Source organism: Quercus robur, chromosome 2, assembly GCF_932294415.1.
Source record: "Quercus robur chromosome 2, dhQueRobu3.1, whole genome shotgun sequence".
Classification (NCBI taxonomy): Eukaryota; Viridiplantae; Streptophyta; class Magnoliopsida; order Fagales; family Fagaceae; genus Quercus; species Quercus robur.
In genome coordinates this window covers 14,412,644-14,434,460 of record NC_065535.1, presented here as the reverse complement: position 1 = coordinate 14,434,460, position 21,817 = coordinate 14,412,644, and the positions used below count along the sequence as shown (strand labels likewise).

The window sequence follows — 21,817 nt, the reverse complement described above, 5'->3', positions numbered from 1 at the left end:
TAAGAATGACTATTAATAGTATTTAAATTATGGGTCTGCTTGGATTGAGCTTATTTTTGCTGAAACTGAAAACTGAAATTGAAAACACTGTAGCGAAATAATTTTTAAATGTGTAAATAATGTTGTGAGACCCATTTTTAATGAAAATGTTGCTGAAAAAGTGTAATTTGTGGGACCCGTGAACAGTACACGGGTGCACTGTTCACAGTTGACTTGTCAACAATTGCGGGCTGAAGAAAAAAAAAAAAAGCACTTTACAAAATGCAAACGCCATTTTAAATTGAATCCAAATGGGTACTATATATATATGAATTATACTATGCATATTATTGTATGTCTTTTAAGTATATTCATGTATATACGTAATGTTACAAACTCATTAATAAGAATATATTCTACGCTTTTGTAAAAATATATATAGTAGGAAAAAAGAGTAAGGACATATTCAAGATATCAAATCAACTCTCTCTCTCTCTCTCTCTCTCGGTTGGTTAGTACATGACACCATTATGATGTAGTTAGGTACTAATCATTCGGTTACAAAAAATGTCGCCTTATCAAAGGACAAAGGCTAGCAAGTTCTCTACTGCATACGTGGGTTAATAAAAGCAACATAATTAATATATTGAGAGGCACCAAATTTAACCAATGCATTAGCACCCTAGTTGACTTCTCAAAAATGAGGTTGAATTGTCGAGTAGTTGAAATTTCTTGTCAAGGTCCCACAATCAATTAAAAGGGGTTCCATCACTATGTTGTTAATAGATGGGTTAGAAATAGCATACACATGGAGCTCAACATCAAGTTCAACACGAATCGAACCAATCCCAATCTAGAAAGGTCTTACATACAAAATAAGTTAGTGATATTTTGTTTTTTGGTTGAACGAATTAGTGCTTAATTAATACTGTTATTTTTTTTAAGTTGGTTAGAAATATCCTAAATCTACCCCCCCTCCACCTCTTGGGGTCATGATCCTGAGACCCCCTTCTCTCCTAGGGAGGTGTCATTAGACCATCAAGGTCTTTGGCAGTGGTCAATAAACTTAACAATTGGTCCAAGAATGCATCTGATTTGACAGCAAATATATAGGCACAGTATCAAAACTACACTTACTAGTTACTACACATGATAAGAACATTCTCTAATATTTGCCAAAAAAGAAAAAAGAACATTCTCTAATACGGTAAAAGTGCTAGCATTGGGTGTCTTAAATCACCCAAATTGCTATTTTTAAACAGCAAAAAAAAAAAAAAAAAACAACATCAGGGCATGGTACTTTAAATTTTTTTTACAACCCGCTACATAAACTCTTATTTATAGAGTTTACTGTAGCAATTTGGAAACCTACTTTTGTCTTTTTTTAATTCATATATTCTCACTCTCTCTCTCGTCATTCTTTCCTCTGTCTTGCATCTCTCTATCTCTCTCTCTTAGGTGGTGCAGTAGTGGAGGCATAGTGGGTTGTGGGTTATGGGGTGGTGCAGTAGTGGTGATGTGGGTTATACAGTGGTGGCGTGGGTTGTAGGTGTGGAACGTGAGATGTGGGTTTGGGTGGGTCATGCAGTGGTGGGCTGGTTTGGTGTGGTAGTGGTTAGGGGTGGCAAATGGGCGGGTTGGGTCATAGATGGGTTGGGTGTGTAATTACCCATTTATCCATTTATGACCCGTTTATATATAAATTAATTATTCATTACCCGTCCAACCCATTTAATTAGTAACCCGTCCATTTAACCCAATATGACCCAAATAACTCTAAAACTATAGGGGAATACCCTATTAACTTTCAAAATTACTAAAATACCCTTAAGTATTCAAAAGTAAAAAGTTCCATTCTTTTTGGGTCCAAGTTTTTAAAAATATGAGCTAAGCATTATACTTTGTAAATCAAAGCTCCACTCAATTTTTAAAAGTTCCATTATGTTTGAAGAAGAGAGAGAAGATGAGCATTAATGAAGAAATCAAAGCTCCACTTAGTAAGATTTTCATTTTCTTTTTTCTTTTTCCTTACTTTTTTTTTTCCCTTCAACCAACTTTCCACTTCTCCAAACAGTAAGCTAAGCATCAAAACTTTTTTTCACTCATAATGCACAGTACGAGCTTCCGATTCGAGCTCACCAGAAATTCTCTCCGACATCAAGAACTCTCCGGTCGAGCAAGTAGCTCTGACGGTTCCGATCACCGACGACACTTCTCTCCCAAGCTTCACATTCCGAACATGGATTCTAGGAACCCTAGCGTGTGGCCTCCTCTCCTTTCTCAACCAATTCTTCTGGTACCGCAAAGAGCCTCTCACGCTAATGTCGATCTCGGCTCAGATCAAGAGATGCAGTTTCAAAATTTTTTTGTCTCTAAAAACCCCAAACCCAAAATTCTCGAAAACTTTAACTTAGAAATCAACCCAAGAATTTCCTTACTTTTGTTTGGATACTAAGAAAATCTGAGGGAAAGTGTTTGGGGATATATTGTTTAGGTAAGTTTTAATTTTAGATTGTAGAAGGGTTTGGGGGGTATTTGTGGGTTTATCTAATTTTAAATTTTAGATGGGTTTAGTGGGTATTAGTGGATTTATCCATTTAGACCCATTTAATTAATTAACCAAATGGGTTTTTACCCATTTAACCTAAATATTCAAATGGGTTGGGTTAAGACTTATCCAAATAAGGTGGGTAATGGGCGGATTTATAGATATGGATAAAAATTGCCACCCCTAGTAGTGGTAGTGGATTGTTCGTGGTGGTGCTGTGGTGGGTTGTGGCTGTTATAGGATGTGTTGTGGTGAAGAGAGAGACACATTCCTATGGTGAAGAGGGAGACAATGAGTAAGAGAGAGTGAAAAAGAGAGAGAATAGTATTGGGTATGATGAGAAAAATAAAAAATAGAATGTTGAGTGGATTGTAAAATAGATAAAATAAATTTATGAGTGGTAAAATAAATTTTTTTTAGACATCTCATTGCTAATGTTCTAATACGTTAGTGTTTCAATTCTTAGATACCGCAACTGTTGAGATCTAATTGGAAGAAGTGCCTGCAGCGATTCATTTTTTTATATTGGAAATTCCAATCTGGAAAAGAAACCAATTGAGCATAAATCCTAGTGGAAGGAAACAAGCAACTGGATGAAGCATTTGGTTATCACCGTGAGACGTCTACTTCAACCAAATATGTGCATGGAACTACCAAAATTTCTTTAATTGAAACTCTACTATTCGTGAAAAGCCAAAATCAATCGAAAATATAACATTCAAATTCAAATTTCGTTTCTTTCTAACAATCCAAATTTCATGTTTTTACACATTAATTTCAGTCTTCAATAACAAGTAAGAAGGTCAGTATATTTTGACCAATTCAAGGTGAAAAATGAATATATTAGATCAAAAACTCAAAAGTTTTTTTTTTTTCTTTTCAAAGTAATAATAATCTCTAAACCTGATTACAGATGAATTTGTTAAGGTTTCAAGCTCTAAAATCAGATTTCACTAAAGTGGTTTTTTAAGGACTGACTTTTTTGACTTGGGGTCAACCTTGATGATTGTGTTTTCTTCCTTGACGTTGTTTGGTGGGTTTTTGATTTTGAAGGGATAAAAAAAATTGAACTAGTTTTTAAAAGTTTTGTTTGGAATTTAATAAAAAAAAAAAAATCTAAAAGCACATTATAATCCATATATATATATATATATATAAAAGATTTCCATAAGATTTTGTGAGAATTGTTTTTTAATTTAATGTTCATAAAATATCTCAATGGTGCTTAATTTGCCAATTTGGTACACGATTGTTTTTTTTTTTTGCTCCCAAAATGCTAAAAATATAAGAAAACAATTATGCAAATGAATTAAGATAAAAGATTTAGGAATTTTATAGGTGCAATTTATATTGTTATGAAATTTACACTTACATGATAATATAAACTATATATATAAAACTAGTTGAAGGCCCGTGCATTGCATGGTTTTATGTTAAAACTTGTAGAATATATATAATTATTATAACCAAATGAGTAATTATTATAACGAAATGAATAAATTGAATTGGTATAACAATTATCTTCTAACATACCAATTGTGCTATAATATCATTTATAGTTACATGTATCAAACTTTGGCATATGAATTTTATATCTAATGAATCCATAATATAAGGAATTTTAGTATTGTTAACAATAATGTTAATAATTAAAATATTTAGACAAAGTAACATAAAATTGGCCACTTTTTAAAGATAGAATTATTCGAGGAATAGAACCTTTGTTCTAATTAAAAAATTTGCAAAGTTCTACATCTAGATTACAAACCTTTCTTAGGATGCTTGAAATCTTTTTTGACAAACCTAAAAATAAAAAAATAAAAAAAATAAACAGAGTTAAAAAAACAAAGTACCATATAGATTGCAAAATTGTATGTAAATTTAATAGTCTATGATTGGAATTTGCTACGAAAACTTACATATATATTGGACAACAAAATAATTAAATTGGATCAAACCATTAACATATGAATTAGATCAAACATAAGGAAATTACCCTCTCAAAAAAAGAAAAACATAAGGCAATTAGCTTAAACAAAAGGCAACAAATACATAAAACATATTTAATTGATTATAATAAAAAATTAGAGTAAAAAATACATACCTACATGATTGTAGGTAGAAAAATGGAAGCTTAAATAAAAAAACTGTACAATAAGTTGAGAATGAAAAACTACACCAACTAACGGTGTATATATATACATACTCCACCTAGAAAATGAGTTCAAGTAAAAATCAAATACTCTAAACTCCTTGAAGTTACCTAATCAAGAAGTTTAGGTTAATTACATATTAGTTTTTTTTTTTTTTTTAAATACTTTATCCCAAGAAAATAGTTAACATTATTAGGTAGATTGTTATTAGATATATATATATATATTTTTTTTGTTTACGTTAAAGTTAATACCAAAAAAAAAAAAAAAAAAATTTACGGGATAAACGCCTAATGTTAAAGAAAGGTTTTCATATATAAATAAATTATTATAAATGCCTAATGTTATTATATATAATTTCATATTCAAATACAAATAATAAATGTGCATTAATAAAATAATAAAATATTATAATTATCAAATTTAACACATATTTTTTTTTTTTTATAAAAGAAGATAAAAAAAAATCGTTAAACTTTTTGGTGCATTGCACGGGTTACCAACTTATTTATAAAAAAATTAAGGTTATGTTTGGTAACAATTTTTGTTTTCTATTTTCAAAAACTTTTTTTTGGGAATATAAATAAAAAAAAAATTTCTTGTATTTTTGAAATAAAAAATATGTTTGGTTAGTTAAAATTAAAAAATAGTTTTTTGAAGAAAAAAAATAGAAAATATTAAAATATATGTTGTTATTAGGATTTGAACTATAATACTAACTCATTAAATGAGACAAATTCATTAAATTAAATATGTATTTTCATTGACTTTGGAAAATTATAATTGAAAACAATCTTTTGCATATTTTCAATTTCCTTCACAAATTGAGTTTTGAGAACAATTTTTCTTTTCTATCCATTTTGGGTTGCCAAACAAATTTTTTAGTCTAAAAAATATGAAATTATTTTTGGAAACAAAAAATAAGGGGAAAAAATAGTTACCAAATATACCCTAAACATTTAGCGCATTTTTTTTAGTTGTGCTAGAGACATAACAAATTGTCACAATATTTTCACAACAATTAAGTTGTCAGTCTCTTATAGATCAAAATAAAATAATAGACTGGAACTCATCACAATTAAAAACAAGAGTGTTACGAAAATGTTAATGCGATTTTGTTCTATCCATAGATTTTTTTTTGAATTATTTGATAGTTACTATGGGAGTAGGGTGATTTGAAGATTGGATGTCTTGTGAATTCTAGTTAGTTCAATTAGTAAAATATATTGTCGTCAAATAAGAAATATAGGGTTTAATTTTCTCTTACAACAAAAACCAATACAAGGAAATTTTATCTCAAAAAAGAATATTGAACATCTTTATTAGAAACAATCAAAATTACCATGAGATCGCGGGTTTGAGTAACGAGTAATGAATACTGGCCTTGCTTCAAAAATGTGATAACGGGGGTAACTAAAGGACCTAATGGCAGATAGTTCCATGGGCTTACCTAAAAGCCCAAATGGCAGCTGGGCAATGACTACACACGACTCACAAGTCCTTTAAAAATTTGATTAAGGAAAAAAAAAAAAAAAAGCGCTCTTGGGCAAGTGCCAACGCAGCACTGTTACGACAACGTATCATTTATTTTATTTTTTATTTTTTGGGAATGATTTTAAGGACTAGCCATCTAGATTTTTCTGGAATATTAATTCTTAAACAACTTTACATTATTGCAAAAAAAAAAAAAAAAAAAAAAAATCCTTAAACATCAAAGCCAGACCGAGACTGCAAAGACCAAGAGAGTGCTCATTCTCGCTCTCTCTCTCTCTCTCTGTGTGCAAGAAGCTAATTTGCTTTCGCATCAAGTCATAACGTAAACCCCTTTCAACTTTCTTCGGCGATCAAATCCAAATACTTCACACTCTCCTATTCATTTTCAGCATCTCCAAGGTTTGCTTACAATTTCTCTCTCTCTCTCAATTTTCATTAAATCCCTAAGCCCGATTCTTGTACCTTGTAATCGCGATTGTACCTGAGATTATTCAGGGTTCGTTGTCTTGATTTTCTTTCTTGAAAAGTTTTTTCCTTTTGGATTTTGAAAATTCGATGTTGATTATTGGCGTTTGGCACCGAGTGGAAAAATGGTTTTTCAAAGCTTCACCTCTGCTAATTTACTTTCTCGCTCAGCGAATTTTGTTTAGATTCTGGATTTGACAAAATCTAGGTCTAGAATATCTACTGCGTTCTTGCAAAATTTAGCATTTTAGTCTTTTGTGCCGTACATTTTGAAACTCTCTAAATTTAATCTAACAAAAAGCTCAACGCAATGATGTTTGGAAATTGAATTGTCATATGCATTAGTTTCTGATTCCTAAATGTGGTATTGGAAATGAGAAATTTCATGAACCCAATTGTGGGAATTAGGGCAATGATGTTAATGCCCATTATAAGTCATGGTTTTTGTATAATAATGACAGTGTTAGTGGGAATCCATTTTCAGGTGCAATATGTCTATTTTTAGACAAAGTAAACTTTGGTCTTTCTTTCTCTTGCAAATTAAGAGAGAAACCGTTCTTTTAACTAGCAGAAATAGAAAGTTGAAAGTGTACATTTTGCATAGCGTCGCTGTTTGGCATTGCATTTCAATTATCCCTGTATTCTACATTAGCTAGCGGCTTTATTTTATGGACTGAAAAAAGAGATATGGATGCAATAACCTTTTTTTTTTCCCCTTATGGTTGATTATAATGTGTATTAAATATGTAAGTTAAGGTGGTCTCGGGTCTCCTTAGTTGATAATTAACGGTCAGTATGGTATTCCGATTCCTTTTTATTGTGGGGCCATAATGCTTAGGGTCACTTGGATTTTGGTTTTTTTGTAAAACATTTTTTAGCCACCTACACTCTGTATTGTGTGCTGCTTCTGTAAGAGTATACTGCATTGATTGAGTACATTTCTTGTGTTTTATACCTCTGTTGCTTTTGATATAGCATGGCGGATCAGCACTCTGATGAAGGTTCCAGTGCTGGAAATGTTTCTGGGGAAAGCTCAGATTCAACTGTCAAGCTCAATATCAAGACTCTTGATTCCCAAATTTACACTTTTGAAGTGGATAAAAATGTGAGCACCAATCAGTTGTCTTGCTTAAAAATAGATCAGGACCTTATTCACAGTTATCTTGCTTAAGCAGGTTTATTTGTAACTTGCCTAGTTTCTAATTTTAATTCTTGTCATTACCAATTTGTTTCAGATGCGTGTTTCATCGTTTAAGGAGAAAATAGCTAATGAAACTACTGTCCCAGTTGGTCAGCAACGGCTGATTTTTAGGGGAAGGGTCTTAAAGGACGATCATCTTCTTTCTGAATACCGTATCCAACCAATGGAGAACTAATCATGTTTGCTTTAAGAAGTCAATAAATTTTTTTATTGTTTAACTTTCATAGCTACCCAATGGGTTTTGAACCTACGACCTTACCCTATACCAATTCTTATGAGAGGGGTAAGTGTTATTTAGGCCAGAGTTCATTGGCTAGGTTGAACTCAACAAGTGTGAAGTTATTTATTGGTCTATTGCTAATTTTATGGTTTATAAAGGGCTTGGTTGGATGATTGCTGATAAGTCTCTGTGTTTGTAAATACAAGTTGAGTGAACTTAATGTACTTAGAAAAAGTTGGTCTTTTGTTCTTCTCCATAGGTCATTGACTAGTGCTTAGTTTGGATTAATCTATTTAGCATATCCTTGCTAGAAGTATTATGCTGTTTATAGAATTTATATTTCAAGCTGTGGATTGGATTTACTTTTGTTTATTATATGATGTTTATCCTTCAATGTTTAATTATTGAGCATATTGGGCTGCATAAATCTGATTGTCAGTGAGTTTGTCACTGGTCTTTATAGTTCCTAGAATGGGTTCATTTGTGCTACCAGCTTTATATTGATTACTTTCAGAAAGTAGTTCCTTAAGTGGTTGTAGATGTGGAAAATGGACACACATTGCATTTAGTGGAAAGGCAGCCAGCACAGTCTCAACCTTCATCTGGTCCAGGTACTGGAGAGACAACTGGGAATGATGGTAATAGAGGTTGGTTTTTAGGCAAAGTTTCTTCTGCACTATATTGGGTTTGGACTGGTTCTCTAAAATGAAAACCATCAGTTGTAAAACTAATTGTGTTTTTATTTTTTCATGCGAGTTGGCAGGAAATGATTCCAGTGCTGGCAACCCTCGTAATCGAATTGGGCAAGTTTCCCACAGTGTAGTTCTTGGGACCTTTAATGTTGGGGATCAAGGTGAAGGCGTTGTTCCTGACCTTAGCCGGGTGTGTTTTCTTGCTCATAGTTGGTGAAAGTCTTGCTTTAATTTGTATCTTAGTATTAGGGTTTGTGGCGAGGTGGGTTTATGTCAATTACTATTGCAACAGGACCTTACGGCTTTTTGTTTGAATTGTAGGTTATTGGGGCAGTTTTGAATTCAATAGGACTGGGTGGCCAGACTACAACTGCTGGTAATCCTGGCACGCAGTCTACCGCGGTAAGTAATGCACAAACCTTGCAATGGTGCTCATCTATATTAATTTCTATGTTGGATGCACTTATAAAAAAAATTTATATGTTGGATGCATCTTGCATCTCAGTTATCCAAGAGGAGAGCATTTTTAACAATGTGATCTATATATACTCAACTAGATTTACACTTTTGGAGGTTCATATATTATTATTATTTTTCTTTCTACCTTCATGGTATTTCTTTCTTCTTTGCAAGCCCTGTTTGAACCATGTCAAACCTATTTACTGGTTACTGTAAATATCATTCACTTACACATCCGTCAGATCTCAAACTCCTCTTGTTGACTGCATAACACTTTGTCAACGCAAGGGCTTGCTGAATTTATAGCCTTCTTATCACCTTTTCCATTTGCTTGGTATATATATATATATTCATTTTTGCAATGTTCACTTTTTTTTTCTTATTTACTGTCTTTGTGTTGGCTCTAGCAAGATCTTTAATTCTCTCTGCTTCATGACTTAACTTGAATAAAGGATACATATGCTATTGGTCATATTCTCTCCTTCAATTATAAGTTTTTAACCACTTGAAGTTTGGCACTGAACTATGACTTAAGGCAATACATTAAGCATAATTAGGTGCACATGATTTGGATGGCAACTAACATCTGATCAAAGATCAATGCCTGACGCACATGGGAAGGAACTGTATAGTGGTTTTGACTAATATTGTCTTTTGCTTGTGGTTGTTGTGTGTGTATAGAAAATTTGATCCCTCAAAGGGATAACGTGACACCTTTTTTTTTTTTATTTTTTTTATGTAAAGCATATTAAGATGATTTTTTTTCCCATAGCCAAATGCTCCCGGTCAGCCTACTCAAGGAAACGAAACAGAAGGGATGCGTGGTAATGTTGGAGGCCAGGCCCAAACAGGAAATCAAGCACAGTCTGGGCAGGCATTTTCTAGTCAGCCATTCCAATCTTTACCTCAAGTTGTGCAAATCCCACTGGCTGCAGCAGCAGTACCTGTTCCTTCCCTTCATATGGTAGTTATATATTCTTACATTGATGATTCACTTGTATTTTGCATTAAACTTTCTTTCATATATCTTCTTCTTTTTTTCCCCTTCATTTCAGCCTATCCCTGATTCATTGAACACTCTCTCTGAGTTTATGAATCGCATGGAGCAGACACTGTCTCAAAATGGTGATTCCAAAACCTTTATAACTTCTAGTTGCAAATGATTGCTTAAAATTAATTGGTTCTCCATGATGTAGGGTATCAGCCGAATGCATCTTTGACTAACTCCCGTGACCTACCAAGGGTGGAATTACCTTCCAGCGCACGGGGGTTGCCTTCACCTGAAGCATTGAGCATTGTCCTGCGTCAAGCAGAACGGCTTCTCAGTGGTCATGCTGTTGCTGCACTATCTGTAATCACCATATTCAGAACACTTTAAATTTTGGGTTTTTTTGGGTGACTTTGTTTTGTTCCTTTTGCTGCACTATATTTGTGTGTATGTCTGTTCTCTACCTCTTTTTTGGCTTTTTGTTAGATTATATCCATTATTTCTGATTTTTTGTCTCTTTTGTGGAAGAATACATTTGGGTTTGTTGTGACATTTAGCAACTTTTGGAACATTTCTTGATGAGTAAAAGAGAGGAGTTTCATTAGTTCCAATATTTTTTCACTGAATCTGGTATTATTTTAGAAATATATATGGATCATAAGAATTCTAAATGGATTTATTAAGTGTCCGTTTGTCTGTAGCTTATTTGGTCAGCTTTAAGCTTTTAGCCTTGATATGCATCTTTTTAAAATCTCACTTTTTCAAAGTACAAATACACTTTAGTACACTTTCAGCAAAAAGCTAAATAAGTTGATGCCAAACACACAGGATAAAGAGTGACACAGTTTGTTTTAGTATGCAAGGTAAATCCTTATAATGATAATAAAGTATGTAACAATATAGAGTTAATATGTGCGTGTGTGTGTTTTAAAGCATACAGAAGAAATATGTGCATCTTCTACATTGCACTCAAATTCTCATAAATAAAAATTGTCTCCAAAACATAAGAAACACAGTTACACGTTGCATTTAAATTTTTCGAATGGAGAAATTATATTGGTTTTAAACATAAGAAACAAAGCATAAGGAAGCCCTAAGCAGCACATTTTAACTCATAAGAGTCCCTTTCTGGCTGTGGGTCATCTGCCATCCACCCACTGAAGTCAATTTTATCAGTGCATTGAATGGTTTCAATGTTCAGTGTAAAACATATTGTCAACATCTCATTGTATTGTGCTGTGCATGTTTCATTGTGATGTAGTCACAGTATCTAAAAAAGTAATTAGTACTGAAAAGTTTTGATCCCTGGAGATACTTAGTTAAAGTATGGAGGAAAGTAAGTCAAAAATTTTTTTTTATCATATTATATGCCTTGGGACATTTATCTTACAGAACTTTCTTTGATTACAATGTTTTTATGCAGTGCTTCAATAAGTACCTTTGACAGATGAGTTACACTTTTCCAAAGCTGACGTATTGTATCAGCTATTTATTTTTTGTATAAGATTCTTATTACTGTAACATGAGTTTGATGAAGCTGATATATTCATTAAGATGTGCCAATTTTACATTCCTTGGATTTTGCCTTATTATCTGATTATGTGTTGTTTGTAACTTGCTGCAACTTTGTAGCATATTGCAGGACGCTTGGAGCAAGAGGGATCTTCTTCTGATCCCACTATAAGGGGCCAAATACAAGCAGAATCAATGCAATTGGGAATCTCAATGCAACATCTAGGTGCCCTTCTTCTTGAGCTTGGCCGCACGGCTTTGACACTGCGAATGGGACAGTCTCCTGTATAAGTCTTATCCCTCTTCTGTGCTTTTGTTCATTTGTGTGTCAAAAGCATTTAAAAAATTCTAGCGGTTCGATTTGCAGGCAGAATCTGTTGTAAATGCTGGGCCTGCAGTGTACATATCTTCATCAGGCCCTAATCCTATAATGGTTCAGGTTTGTTAGTAGCTGCACGCTTTATCAATTCTTTTACGTAATATTAAGCATTTCAAATATCAGTTTGCTAGATTAGGAAATTTTTGGACATGTAAGGTATCTGTGAGACTGATTTGATAATAGAATATTTTAAAGTTAAAGTAGCAATATCTTAGGCGAGTAACTTATTGCAATATTTGTCATGGATAGGTCAATATTTTGTCTTTCCCAACAACTTTGTTTGAATGGTCTTGTGTTTTGGGTCACAGCGAGATACATTACATTCTAGATTTCATTGATTCTCTTTCATTAAATTGTAACTATCAATTTTTGTAACTTCAGGATTATTTTGTGTACTCTTGTGTATGTGAGGTAGTTCATTTTTTCAATAAAGTATTATTACTTATAATAAAAAAGGGGTCAATATGTTTATTGAATGACTCATTCTTGTCTCTAAATCAATCATTGGTATTCAGCAATAATATTATTTTCTCCTGAAACTAAAGTCTTGTTCATGACTAAGGCAGATGCTCCATGAAGTCCAATTCAATTTTGATGGAGTGTAGTAAGGACATTCAATAGGAATCAGGCACATTCTAGTCTCCAAATAGAGAACAAATGTATAAACTAACAAGTACAGTGAATAAGTAGAACAAGCTAATAGACTCTAATGGTCCGTTTGGATTGAGGGAGAATGGAGGGAGAGTGGAGGGGAGTAGGGTAGAGTTGGCTGAAAATAGATTAATTTTGGGCCAATTCTGCTCTACTCTACTCTACTCTACCCCCCTCCCTCCCCCTCAATCCAAACGGACCATAAAGAAATTGTAGATTTGCTTTGTTAAATCCTAGTTGTTATGGCTTCTAAATGATTGCGATGGTTTGGTGTCAGTTATGGATTAGTGATGTATTATTATTTGCAGCCGTCTCCTTTTCAAACCAGCTCCCTCTTTGGCGGTTCTGTTCCTCAGCCAAATCCCATGACTTTGGGTTCTGTTGGTATTGGGAATGCCCCAAGGCACATCAACATTCATATACATGCTGGTAAGGATTTTTTTTATACTTACCTGCACCATGTAACTTCTATATGGTGATTTGATGCTATTTAATATCAGGTACTTCCCTAGCGCCAATTGTTTCAGCGGTTGGTACAAGGGCAAGTAATGCGGAAGGAACACAGGGAGAGCACCGTAATGGTGCTGGTTCTGGTGATTCAGGTGCAACAAGGGTGCTACCTCTGAGAAGTGTCATTGCGACGGCTGTCCCATCACGCCCTGGTGGTGTTGCAAATTCCGGTGTAGCTCAACCTGGACTAGTTTCTGTTTCACAGCCACCTTCTGATTCTGTTTCACTATCCTCTGTTATGTCTGAAGGATATTCTCGATTTAGAAATTTAATTGGAAATATGCAAGGAGATAACATGGTTTCATCAGGTGGCTAGCTGTTTATTTATTTTGTTTAACCTGAATCCATTTATTATAAATATGTTAGCAGGTATTATGCTGCTCGACTCACCAAGCTGATATTTCTGTATACAGGTCAAGTAGAATCAACTGTTCAAAGTTCATCTGGTCAATCAGGTGCAGGTAGTGATGTAGGGAATGAACATCCAAATACCTTGACAGCCAACTTGATCAACAGAGTTGGGGAATCAGATGCATTTATATCTGGAAGCACACCTGAAAGTGAAGGTCAGAAGGTAGATTTTGTGCACAAAATGGGGATCTTATTTCTGCTACTTTTTTTGATAAGTAATTTCTGCTACTTTCTTGATTGTTGTTTGAATCTTGTACTGATTTATTGATTGTAAACAGCATGATCCTAAATGTGACCAATTAAGTAATAATGATGCTTCAACTGGCTTAAAAGATGTTTCTGCCTCCGGAAGTTCTGTGAGTTGTTTAAGTGGAGGAACAGTGGCAAAGCCTGAGTGTGTTCAGGAAAATGCTCTAAGATCTGGTGAGAAGCATGATGCAACTGAGGGTGACAAAGCTGTTCCACTTGGATTAGGACTGGCAGGTTTGGAACGTAAGGTAAGCTAATTTTGTATTTTATAATATTCCTTAAAATAGCTTATTGAAAGATAAATATCTCTCTTCTCTCAATAAATTATTGCTATAAATTCAGCTTTGCACTTATGGTGTACTTGGTGTGATGTTTCAACATCTAATGGAGATGGACATAGTGGGGTGTTTGTTATCACCAGGGAATAGACTGCTGGGGGATGTTAAGGGACCAAATAAGCCCCCTAGACATTATCTTTGAGAGGAAAACAGAAGAGCTGGTCTTGTGCCCCCACGCATGTCCTTGTAGGCAAAGGTTGTGGTGCAGACTTGGGGGTTGTTGTAGATTTCACTGGGTGCCAGCTTAGGTTTGGTCACTGCAAAATATACTTTATGTTTTACTCGTCTAGTTTTGGACTATGGGGTGGTTCAGTAATGGCTGGACAACGGTCTGTTTTATTGGACACTTCCGTGGTAGGATGGGAATTTACGTGTGAGTTATTGTAGATCCACAAGTTTTGCCACAACTTTGGTGTAGTCAATTGCAATCTATCACTTTCACATGGACCTATCTTCTTCTCTCCACCACTCACCATCAACCACATTAGAGTTGTGGCACAAAAGTTGTCTAAAGACTTTCTCCTTGTTTAAGTGCCTATGATAAGATGCATGGATTTATTGACACAAATATAATGCCCAAGCAGTTAATTGTTCACTTTAGATTTATGCAAGTGCTTATATTTGCACAAAATTGCTAGGTAAGGTAGCACAGTTTTTGTGTTTGCATGTTAAAGTGCAATTTGCTGGAGGACAGAACATTTGACTAAAGTATCACATGTTTATTTTTTATTTTTAAATAAAGAGGAGGGAAGTGAATGATTTATGTTATTTATAGGAACAGGTAAAATATTTGTGAGAATATGAAAGGAAATATACACACCAGGCTACTTTGTCAATTTTCTTTCTTTGTTATTGTTCAGTTGTGTCTTATATGAGTTAGTTTGTGTGCTCTTGCTCTTTCTGTGCCATTTTCTGCTTAGTTTTAAGATAAATGCTTTTCCATAGTTCATGATGTGTTGGAAGCCGAATAAGAGAAGGGGTTTTGAGGTTCGTAGCTGTTAGCAGGTTTTGACTTTTGCTAGTGATCCTCCTCCCCATGGAAAAGCATATGGAAGCCTAAGGTCCCTTCTAGAGGTGCTTTTTTTGTTTGGATTACAGCGTTGGAGAAAATTTTGACAATTGGTAATTTACAGAAAAGAAATGTTTGGAATGCAACAATGGCTTGCCAAATTATCTTAATATGTCTTCTTCCACTCTCCCTTCTACTTCAATAACTTCCCCCCTCAACCATCTCACTCACCACTGTCTCTACCTTCCCCACCTTCCCCGCCACCCTCTATACCTTTTCACCACCCTTTCCACTCTCTGTCCTCACAACAGTTCCCAATACCCTTTTCCTCCATTTTTTCCTTGGCCCCTACCTTTCTCAACTTCAATATGTCAGCCTCCTGCTTCCATTAGTACACGTCCTGTGTGCTTTGGTTTTTCAATACCCTTTTCCTCCATTATTTCCTTGGCCCCTACCTTTTTCAACTTCAATATGTCAGCCTCCTTCTTTTCTTAGTAAACGTCCTCTGTGTGTGTGTGTGGGTTTTTTTTTCTACTATCAATGGATTTTATTACTTATAAAAAATAAAAAAAAAGTTTGGATTTTGGATTGTTGTTATATATGCAAAGGTAACAGGGAATCCGTAGATCATTTGTTTCTTCATTGTCCTATTGCTATTGAGTTGTGGACTATGGTGTTTGTTTTGTTTGGTATTCAAGGGGTGATGCCAAAGACTCTAGTGGATTTACTGATGTGTTGGCAAGGAAAGTTTGGACATCAATTATAATATTAGTGTTATTTGGATGGCTATCCCTCATTGTTTGATGTGGTGCATATGGCAGAAGAGAAGCAACTAGAGTTTTGAAGATTTAGAAAGGACTGTACCGGATTTTAAACTTTTTTTCTTTCGAACTTTGTTGGCCTGGATGTCAGATGTCGGAAGTTTTCTATATGTTTTTTGTTTTTTTGATAGGTAGTAGAGATTTTATTGATAAAAAGTTCAGCGTGCTCACAATGATGAACATTCTGAACTGGAAACGAATACAATAAACTCAAGGAGTAAAACTAATAGAATGAAGAAAAGCATGAATGGAAATACTTTGTGTGTAACCCCAAACTCAAGACCACTGAAACAAAGTACCAAACAGAAGAGATTTTAATAGTTCTAGAGATTTCTCTTTATCTTCAAAGGTACGAGTATTGCGTTCCTGCCAAACTAACCATATTTGACACACCGGAACCAAAGGAGTAGTTTTCTGTATGTTTGATTTGTGACTTGATGGATCATTGTAATTTGTGTGTTTGATTGTTTTGGTCCTTAGTCAAATACATCCTGTATACTCGGGTGACTTCTTTTTTTTTTTTTTTTTTTTTTGAATTCGATAAAATTTCATTATTTAAAAAAAAATAATTGCTTTTCCGGTAGTTCTGGTTTCACTGGTTATGCTCTTGTTGTTAGTTTATTGTACACAAAACGTTTTCTGGAACTAACTAGCATTGCACAACATAAAGAGGCTTCAGTGGCGGATGATCATGCAATGTGGTGGCTTTCATTGGGATATCAGTTTCATTAGAGCTTTGCAAGGTTAGGAGTTGTCTTGTCTCTTTTCTGGATACCCTGTACTTTACAAAAGTTTGTAGGAGATGGGAGGAATAGAAAATATATTGGAAACCTTCATAACACCGGGAGTGCAAGGTTAAAACCTTTTACTAAGTTTTCTAGGATGTATTGTGCCCTTAAGGAAATTCCTAATGATGGATAATTTGAGGAAGCACCAAATAGTAGTGGTAGATTGGTGTTGTATCTGTATGAAGAGTATGGAAACTACTACCTATAAAAAAAAAAGAGTATGGAAACTACTAATCACTTGCATCTTCACTTTAATATTGCTAGAGTAGTGTACCGTGGTTTTATGTATATTTGTGATGTTGCTATGGAGTTGTGGGGTATGGTTTTATGTCTATTTTGGAATCAGTGGGTCATGCCTAAAGTTTTGTTAATTTGCTGTCTTGTTGGAAAGGATGGTTTGGTTGACATCGTAATGTAGATAGATGGAATGCAATTCCTTTGTGTCTTATGTGGTGTATTTGGAGGAAAGGTAATGCCCAAAGTTTCGAAGGGTGTAAGAAATCAATTTGGACTTGAAGCTTTGGTTCTTGAGGTTCTTATATGATTGGATGGCTACCACCACATATTTTTCTTTTTCAAATTGACTTGAGTTTATTGAACTTTGTAGTTTTAATTGATGGTTGGTTATCTCCTCCTATGTACATGGGTTGCACCCATTTGTCCCTTTTAAAATAATGTACTTATTTATAATTTTTTTTTTTAAATGTTGAGAAATGCATTAGCAACAGATCAAGCAATAGAAGTTCATAAATAAAGATGTGGTGTTGGAGTCTTGTACTGATTTCCTAGGTTGCACGGACACGCCATTTTTGGCGTCGTGTTGGTGTTGGACACCGGAATGGGTACGACTTACCAAATTCCGGTGTCCGGTGTGTGTCTCTCTCTCTCTCTCTCTCTCTTTTTTTTTTTTTTTTTTTTTTTTTTTTTTTTTTTTTTTTTTTGCTTCTCTGACACAGCGCCAACGCAGTGCCGACACGGCTTTGCGTTGCATTTCATCATACCACCCTCTTCATGGTCTCTTTCTTCTGCATTGCATTTCATCTTCTTCTTCTTCGTCTTTGTGTTCTACAAGTTAGCTTCTGAGCCTGAGTGTTTTCTTTTTATGCCTGTTAATCTTCTTTGTTTTCTCTCTTTTTAATTTCTTAGTTTGTGTGCCCCACCTGACCTGGTCAGTACTTAATACTGAGTGAAGTGAAGGGTTGAAAGACTAGTGCCTAGTGGGTTTTATTGTTTCCCCACATACCAACCACGTGGCTAATAACTTTTGTTTTTCAATTTTTTTTTTAAGAGTTTAACGGGTTTCCCTTTTTTGCCTTTTTTTTTTTTTAAATGGTTGTAGGTAGTATATTATTATTATTATCATGAGGGCTAATATATTTTTTTAAAGGCTAACATATTTTTATTCTTAAAAAAAAATTAATATATTAAATTATAATATGGATTTATAAAGACTTTATTATCTATACTATACTATACTATTGCTCTTAAATTGGTATATGTTTACCATTATATGAAAAAAATATGTTTAGGTATGTATAGAAAATATAAATAAAAATAATTTTAATAATTTATATTTTTTATTTATAGAAAATATAGAAAATATAAATAAAAAAATATGAATTTATTTTTAATAAATTCATACTTTTTATTATGAATTTATTTTTGTTTCTTTACTCAGCCTTTTGTTTTGCCTTATAAATTATAAACGTATTTTATGTCTAAAAATATTTAAAAATATGCCTAAATATAAAATTTAACTAATTATTTAACTGCTGTGTCCCCACCGTGTCATGTCCTTATTTTTCAAAAATTGCCGTATCCCTGTGTCCGTGTCGTGTTTGTGTCTATGTCTGTGTCTGTGTCCGTGCAACATAGCTGATTTCCTTTTTAATATAATTTTACAAAGCGTTACATATTTTTATTTCTTAGATGTTTGTTATAATTTGTATTTAGCGTTGTAGGTTCCTCATATTGTGGTGATTCTATATTGGCTTTAGTCAACTATTACCTGTTGGCTTGAGTTTGTATATTTCAAATTAGTACTTGAGAATTCTCCCTCAGGCTTTGTTCTCTGTTTTGAATAACTTCATGTGCCATGTTTGATTTTGCTTTGCTTCTATTCATTTTATTTTATGTTTCAAATGAAGTAGTGGGCTATACATGGTTCATTGTTTAGTTTTTGGTTTCTTTAGTTAACATGATTTGAGTGTCTTCTGTTTCATAGATACTTACTAAATTAATGTTTTTTTTATACAATCAGAGACGAGGCAGGCCACAAAAATCACAGGTCCTGGGTGGTGATGGTGGTACAGCCAGTGCTTCTGTTGATCAAGATCGGCAGATTAGAACAAGCGGCCAACAGCTACTGCAATCTCTAGCATCTCATAGCTCTGCTGCAAATAGTATGAATGCAAATGAACAGCTCCTAGGACAACTTCCCTCTGTAGTTGGGCAGGTCATGGATAGTAGACCTCTGGGAGGGCAAGGTTCTGATGACCAGATTGATATGGCGAGTGTTATGTCTCAGGTCTTGCAAACTCCTGCTTTGAATGGTTTATTGGCAGGTGTTTCAGAACAAACTGGGGCTGGCTCTCCGGATGTCTTGAGGAATATGTTGCAACAGTTCACTGAGAGCCCACAGATGAGGAATACGATCAATCAAATTGCCCAACAGGTTGACAGCCAAGATCTTGGAAACATGTTCACTGGGCTTGGAAGAGGCCAAGGTGGTGGCCTTGATTTGTCTAGGATGTTCCAACAGATGATGCCCATTGTATCCCGAGCCATCGGCGGTGGGTCAACCACCTCTCAACTTTTTCCTTCTGCTGAAGCCGTAACCCAGCCAGAATTTAATGGGAGGATGCTGAGCAGAGATGACAAACCTAATGAACATAATGTCCAGGTTTGTATACATGCGTGTTCGTAAAGGACTTGTACATGTATTTTCTTTTGCTCTTTTTCATTTGTTACTCCTGGGCTGTCAGTCAAATCCCACTAACAGTGCTTGTTTTACATGTGGGTCACATTATTTCCATGGCCTTGTCAAAAAACCCAACTGAAATATATTTTTTACATTAATACCTCATTGAACTGCATCAGGTTGTTGATTAAATGGATTTTTTTTTTTTTTAATAAATATTTTGGAACACTTCTATTGACAGACCAAGTTTTCTAAATTAAATCTGTAGTTACTTGTTATTAACAGAGAAATTAGGAAACAAGGACTGGTTGGATTTTACTATAATAACATCATTTTTATTGACTGACCTAGTTTATTGATTGTGTAATTGTGGTTTATTGTTGTTTTGTGGGATTTAGTGCTTAATACTAAAATTCTGTAATCTGCATATTAAAAAAAAGTCTATTGTATACAATCCTGCAATCCTGCATTTGTCATGGATTATTTTTTAAAAGAGGTCCACAGCTGCTGGTTGTTGATGTACTTTGGGCCTTATATCTTTAAGTAGGAACCATAGGAGATAATTTGATCTGAAGATATGTCAAACCTGAAGTTATATGAAACATGTGCTTGTATTACTGTTAACTTGGGCTGATAATTGATAACATAAAGTCTGTTTTTTGTTTTCAGATCAACCTTCAACAGGTGGCTCAGGGGATTGAAAACCTGAATCCACCTCAAAATGTTTTCCGTTCTGTAGTTGAAAATGCAGTTCAGTTATCTGGCAGTGAAGGTGGTTTTGAAGGTCTTGTGGATGAGTTGTGCAGTGATGAAGGTCTTGCTAATGTAAGTGTCCAAAATCATGATTTTGTGCACCTATAACCAATTGCATGTTTTTTTTTTTTTGGGGGGGGGGGTTGCCATCATGCACTCAAGGTGCTAATGAACTCTTAGCTAAGGCCACCTCTTCCCCCTATAAGTAGGGCTGGAGAGTAAGAATGTGGGTTCAAAACTCATTGGGTGTGTTTAACTTACCAATAAAAAAAATGCAGTCAAGATCATTTGTCTGCATTAGAAGCTATGCATTCTTGTTCTGTAACTTAGTTTTGGTGGTAGTAGTTATGGAAGCTATGAATTCTTATGCTTTTTATGTTGTGCATGAGGTCTTTTTAATAATGATTACAGTAGATGTGGCACATTTGACTGCTCATAATATTATTTGGCCTGTGCAGGAATATATAGAGATGTTACGGCATGAACTAAATCGCCGAGTTCAGGGTGACCCTGGGCAGGACAACTAGTAACTAGAGCCCACAAACTCAAGTTGGCATGGTTGTGATTTCTGGATGTCATTGTGAGGATTATGGAAGGAGGTTGGGTTTGACGGTAATTGACTTCGCCAGGGTTTTTATTAAATGGTTCAGTTACTCAGAATCGTTGTATAATTTAGGTTTTTGGCTTGATGTGCTTCTAAATTGTGGTTGGTCTTCTTGTTGCTGGCACACTCATCTGGTTTATTGTGTATCAAATCATTAATTTATTAATACATGCTATATAGGTTACAAATTAATGATTTTTTTCTGGGCCTGGTAGTTAAGGCCTCGATTGTCTCCTAACAAACTGCCACCCCTGTCCTCGGCTTCTCCCCCTGTTATTCCAGTTTCTCTTCAATTAGTATTTTGGCATGTCATTGGCGGATTGTTGTATACTTACCTTAATCTAGGGGTGGTAAAATAAGTTCAAATTCATTTTCTCGCCCAAACTCACCCATTCTAATTGAACCCAAACTCACCCAATTATTATTTGGGTTAAATGGGCATCAACTCAATTAGACCCAATAATGATTGGGTTTTAACTAAAAACCCATGGAACCCCATTTAACCCAAAAACAATTAATTCAAATTTAAGTCAGCCCTTCCCGTTCAAAATATTAAAAAAAAAAAAAAAAACCCCCCAGCCTTACCCCTCTTTCAGCCCAACTCAAACAACGTGATTTTCTTCACCAACAACGACCGTGGAGGTCGCGACAGCGATGACGACACAACAGTTCT

At 34.5% G+C, this 21,817-nt stretch overlaps 1 protein-coding gene across 2 annotated transcripts; it reads left to right on the top strand.

Moving 5' to 3' along the window:
* The first annotated feature begins 6,379 nt into the window (after positions 1-6,379).
* Positions 6,380-21,336, top strand: LOC126712524 (uncharacterized). Of its 2 annotated transcripts, none has more exons than XM_050411878.1 (18): positions 6,380-6,573; positions 7,615-7,744; positions 7,875-7,992; positions 8,600-8,707; positions 8,824-8,942; positions 9,074-9,154; positions 9,984-10,175; positions 10,267-10,336; positions 10,408-10,562; positions 11,832-11,996; positions 12,079-12,150; positions 13,050-13,170; positions 13,254-13,559; positions 13,665-13,825; positions 13,941-14,159; positions 19,128-19,769; positions 20,457-20,612; positions 20,999-21,336. In XM_050411878.1, the coding sequence occupies exons 2-18, from the start codon at positions 7,616-7,618 to the stop codon at positions 21,065-21,067; spliced, it is 2,883 nt and encodes a 960-aa protein (XP_050267835.1). In that variant the 5' UTR covers positions 6,380-6,573; position 7,615; the 3' UTR covers positions 21,068-21,336. The 2 variants fall into 2 exon arrangements, with proteins under 2 accessions (XP_050267835.1, XP_050267834.1); XM_050411877.1 differs by having other exon boundaries at positions 6,381-6,573; positions 13,242-13,559.
* Positions 21,337-21,817: the final 481 nt, after the last annotated feature.

What these genes read in the sequence shown, in the direction of transcription:
- LOC126712524 (XM_050411877.1), top strand. Translation starts at nt 7,616, where the DNA reads ATGGCGGATCAGCACTCTGATGAAGGTTCCAGTGCTGGAAATGTTTCT. An exon ending in TCATCTTCTTTCTGAATACC is followed by an intron (nt 7,993 to 8,599) that starts GTATCCAACCAA and finishes AAGTGGTTGTAG; the next exon opens with ATGTGGAAAATGGACACACA. An exon ending in CAACATTCATATACATGCTG is followed by an intron (nt 13,171 to 13,241) that starts GTAAGGATTTTT and finishes ATTTAATATCAG; the next exon opens with GTACTTCCCTAGCGCCAATT.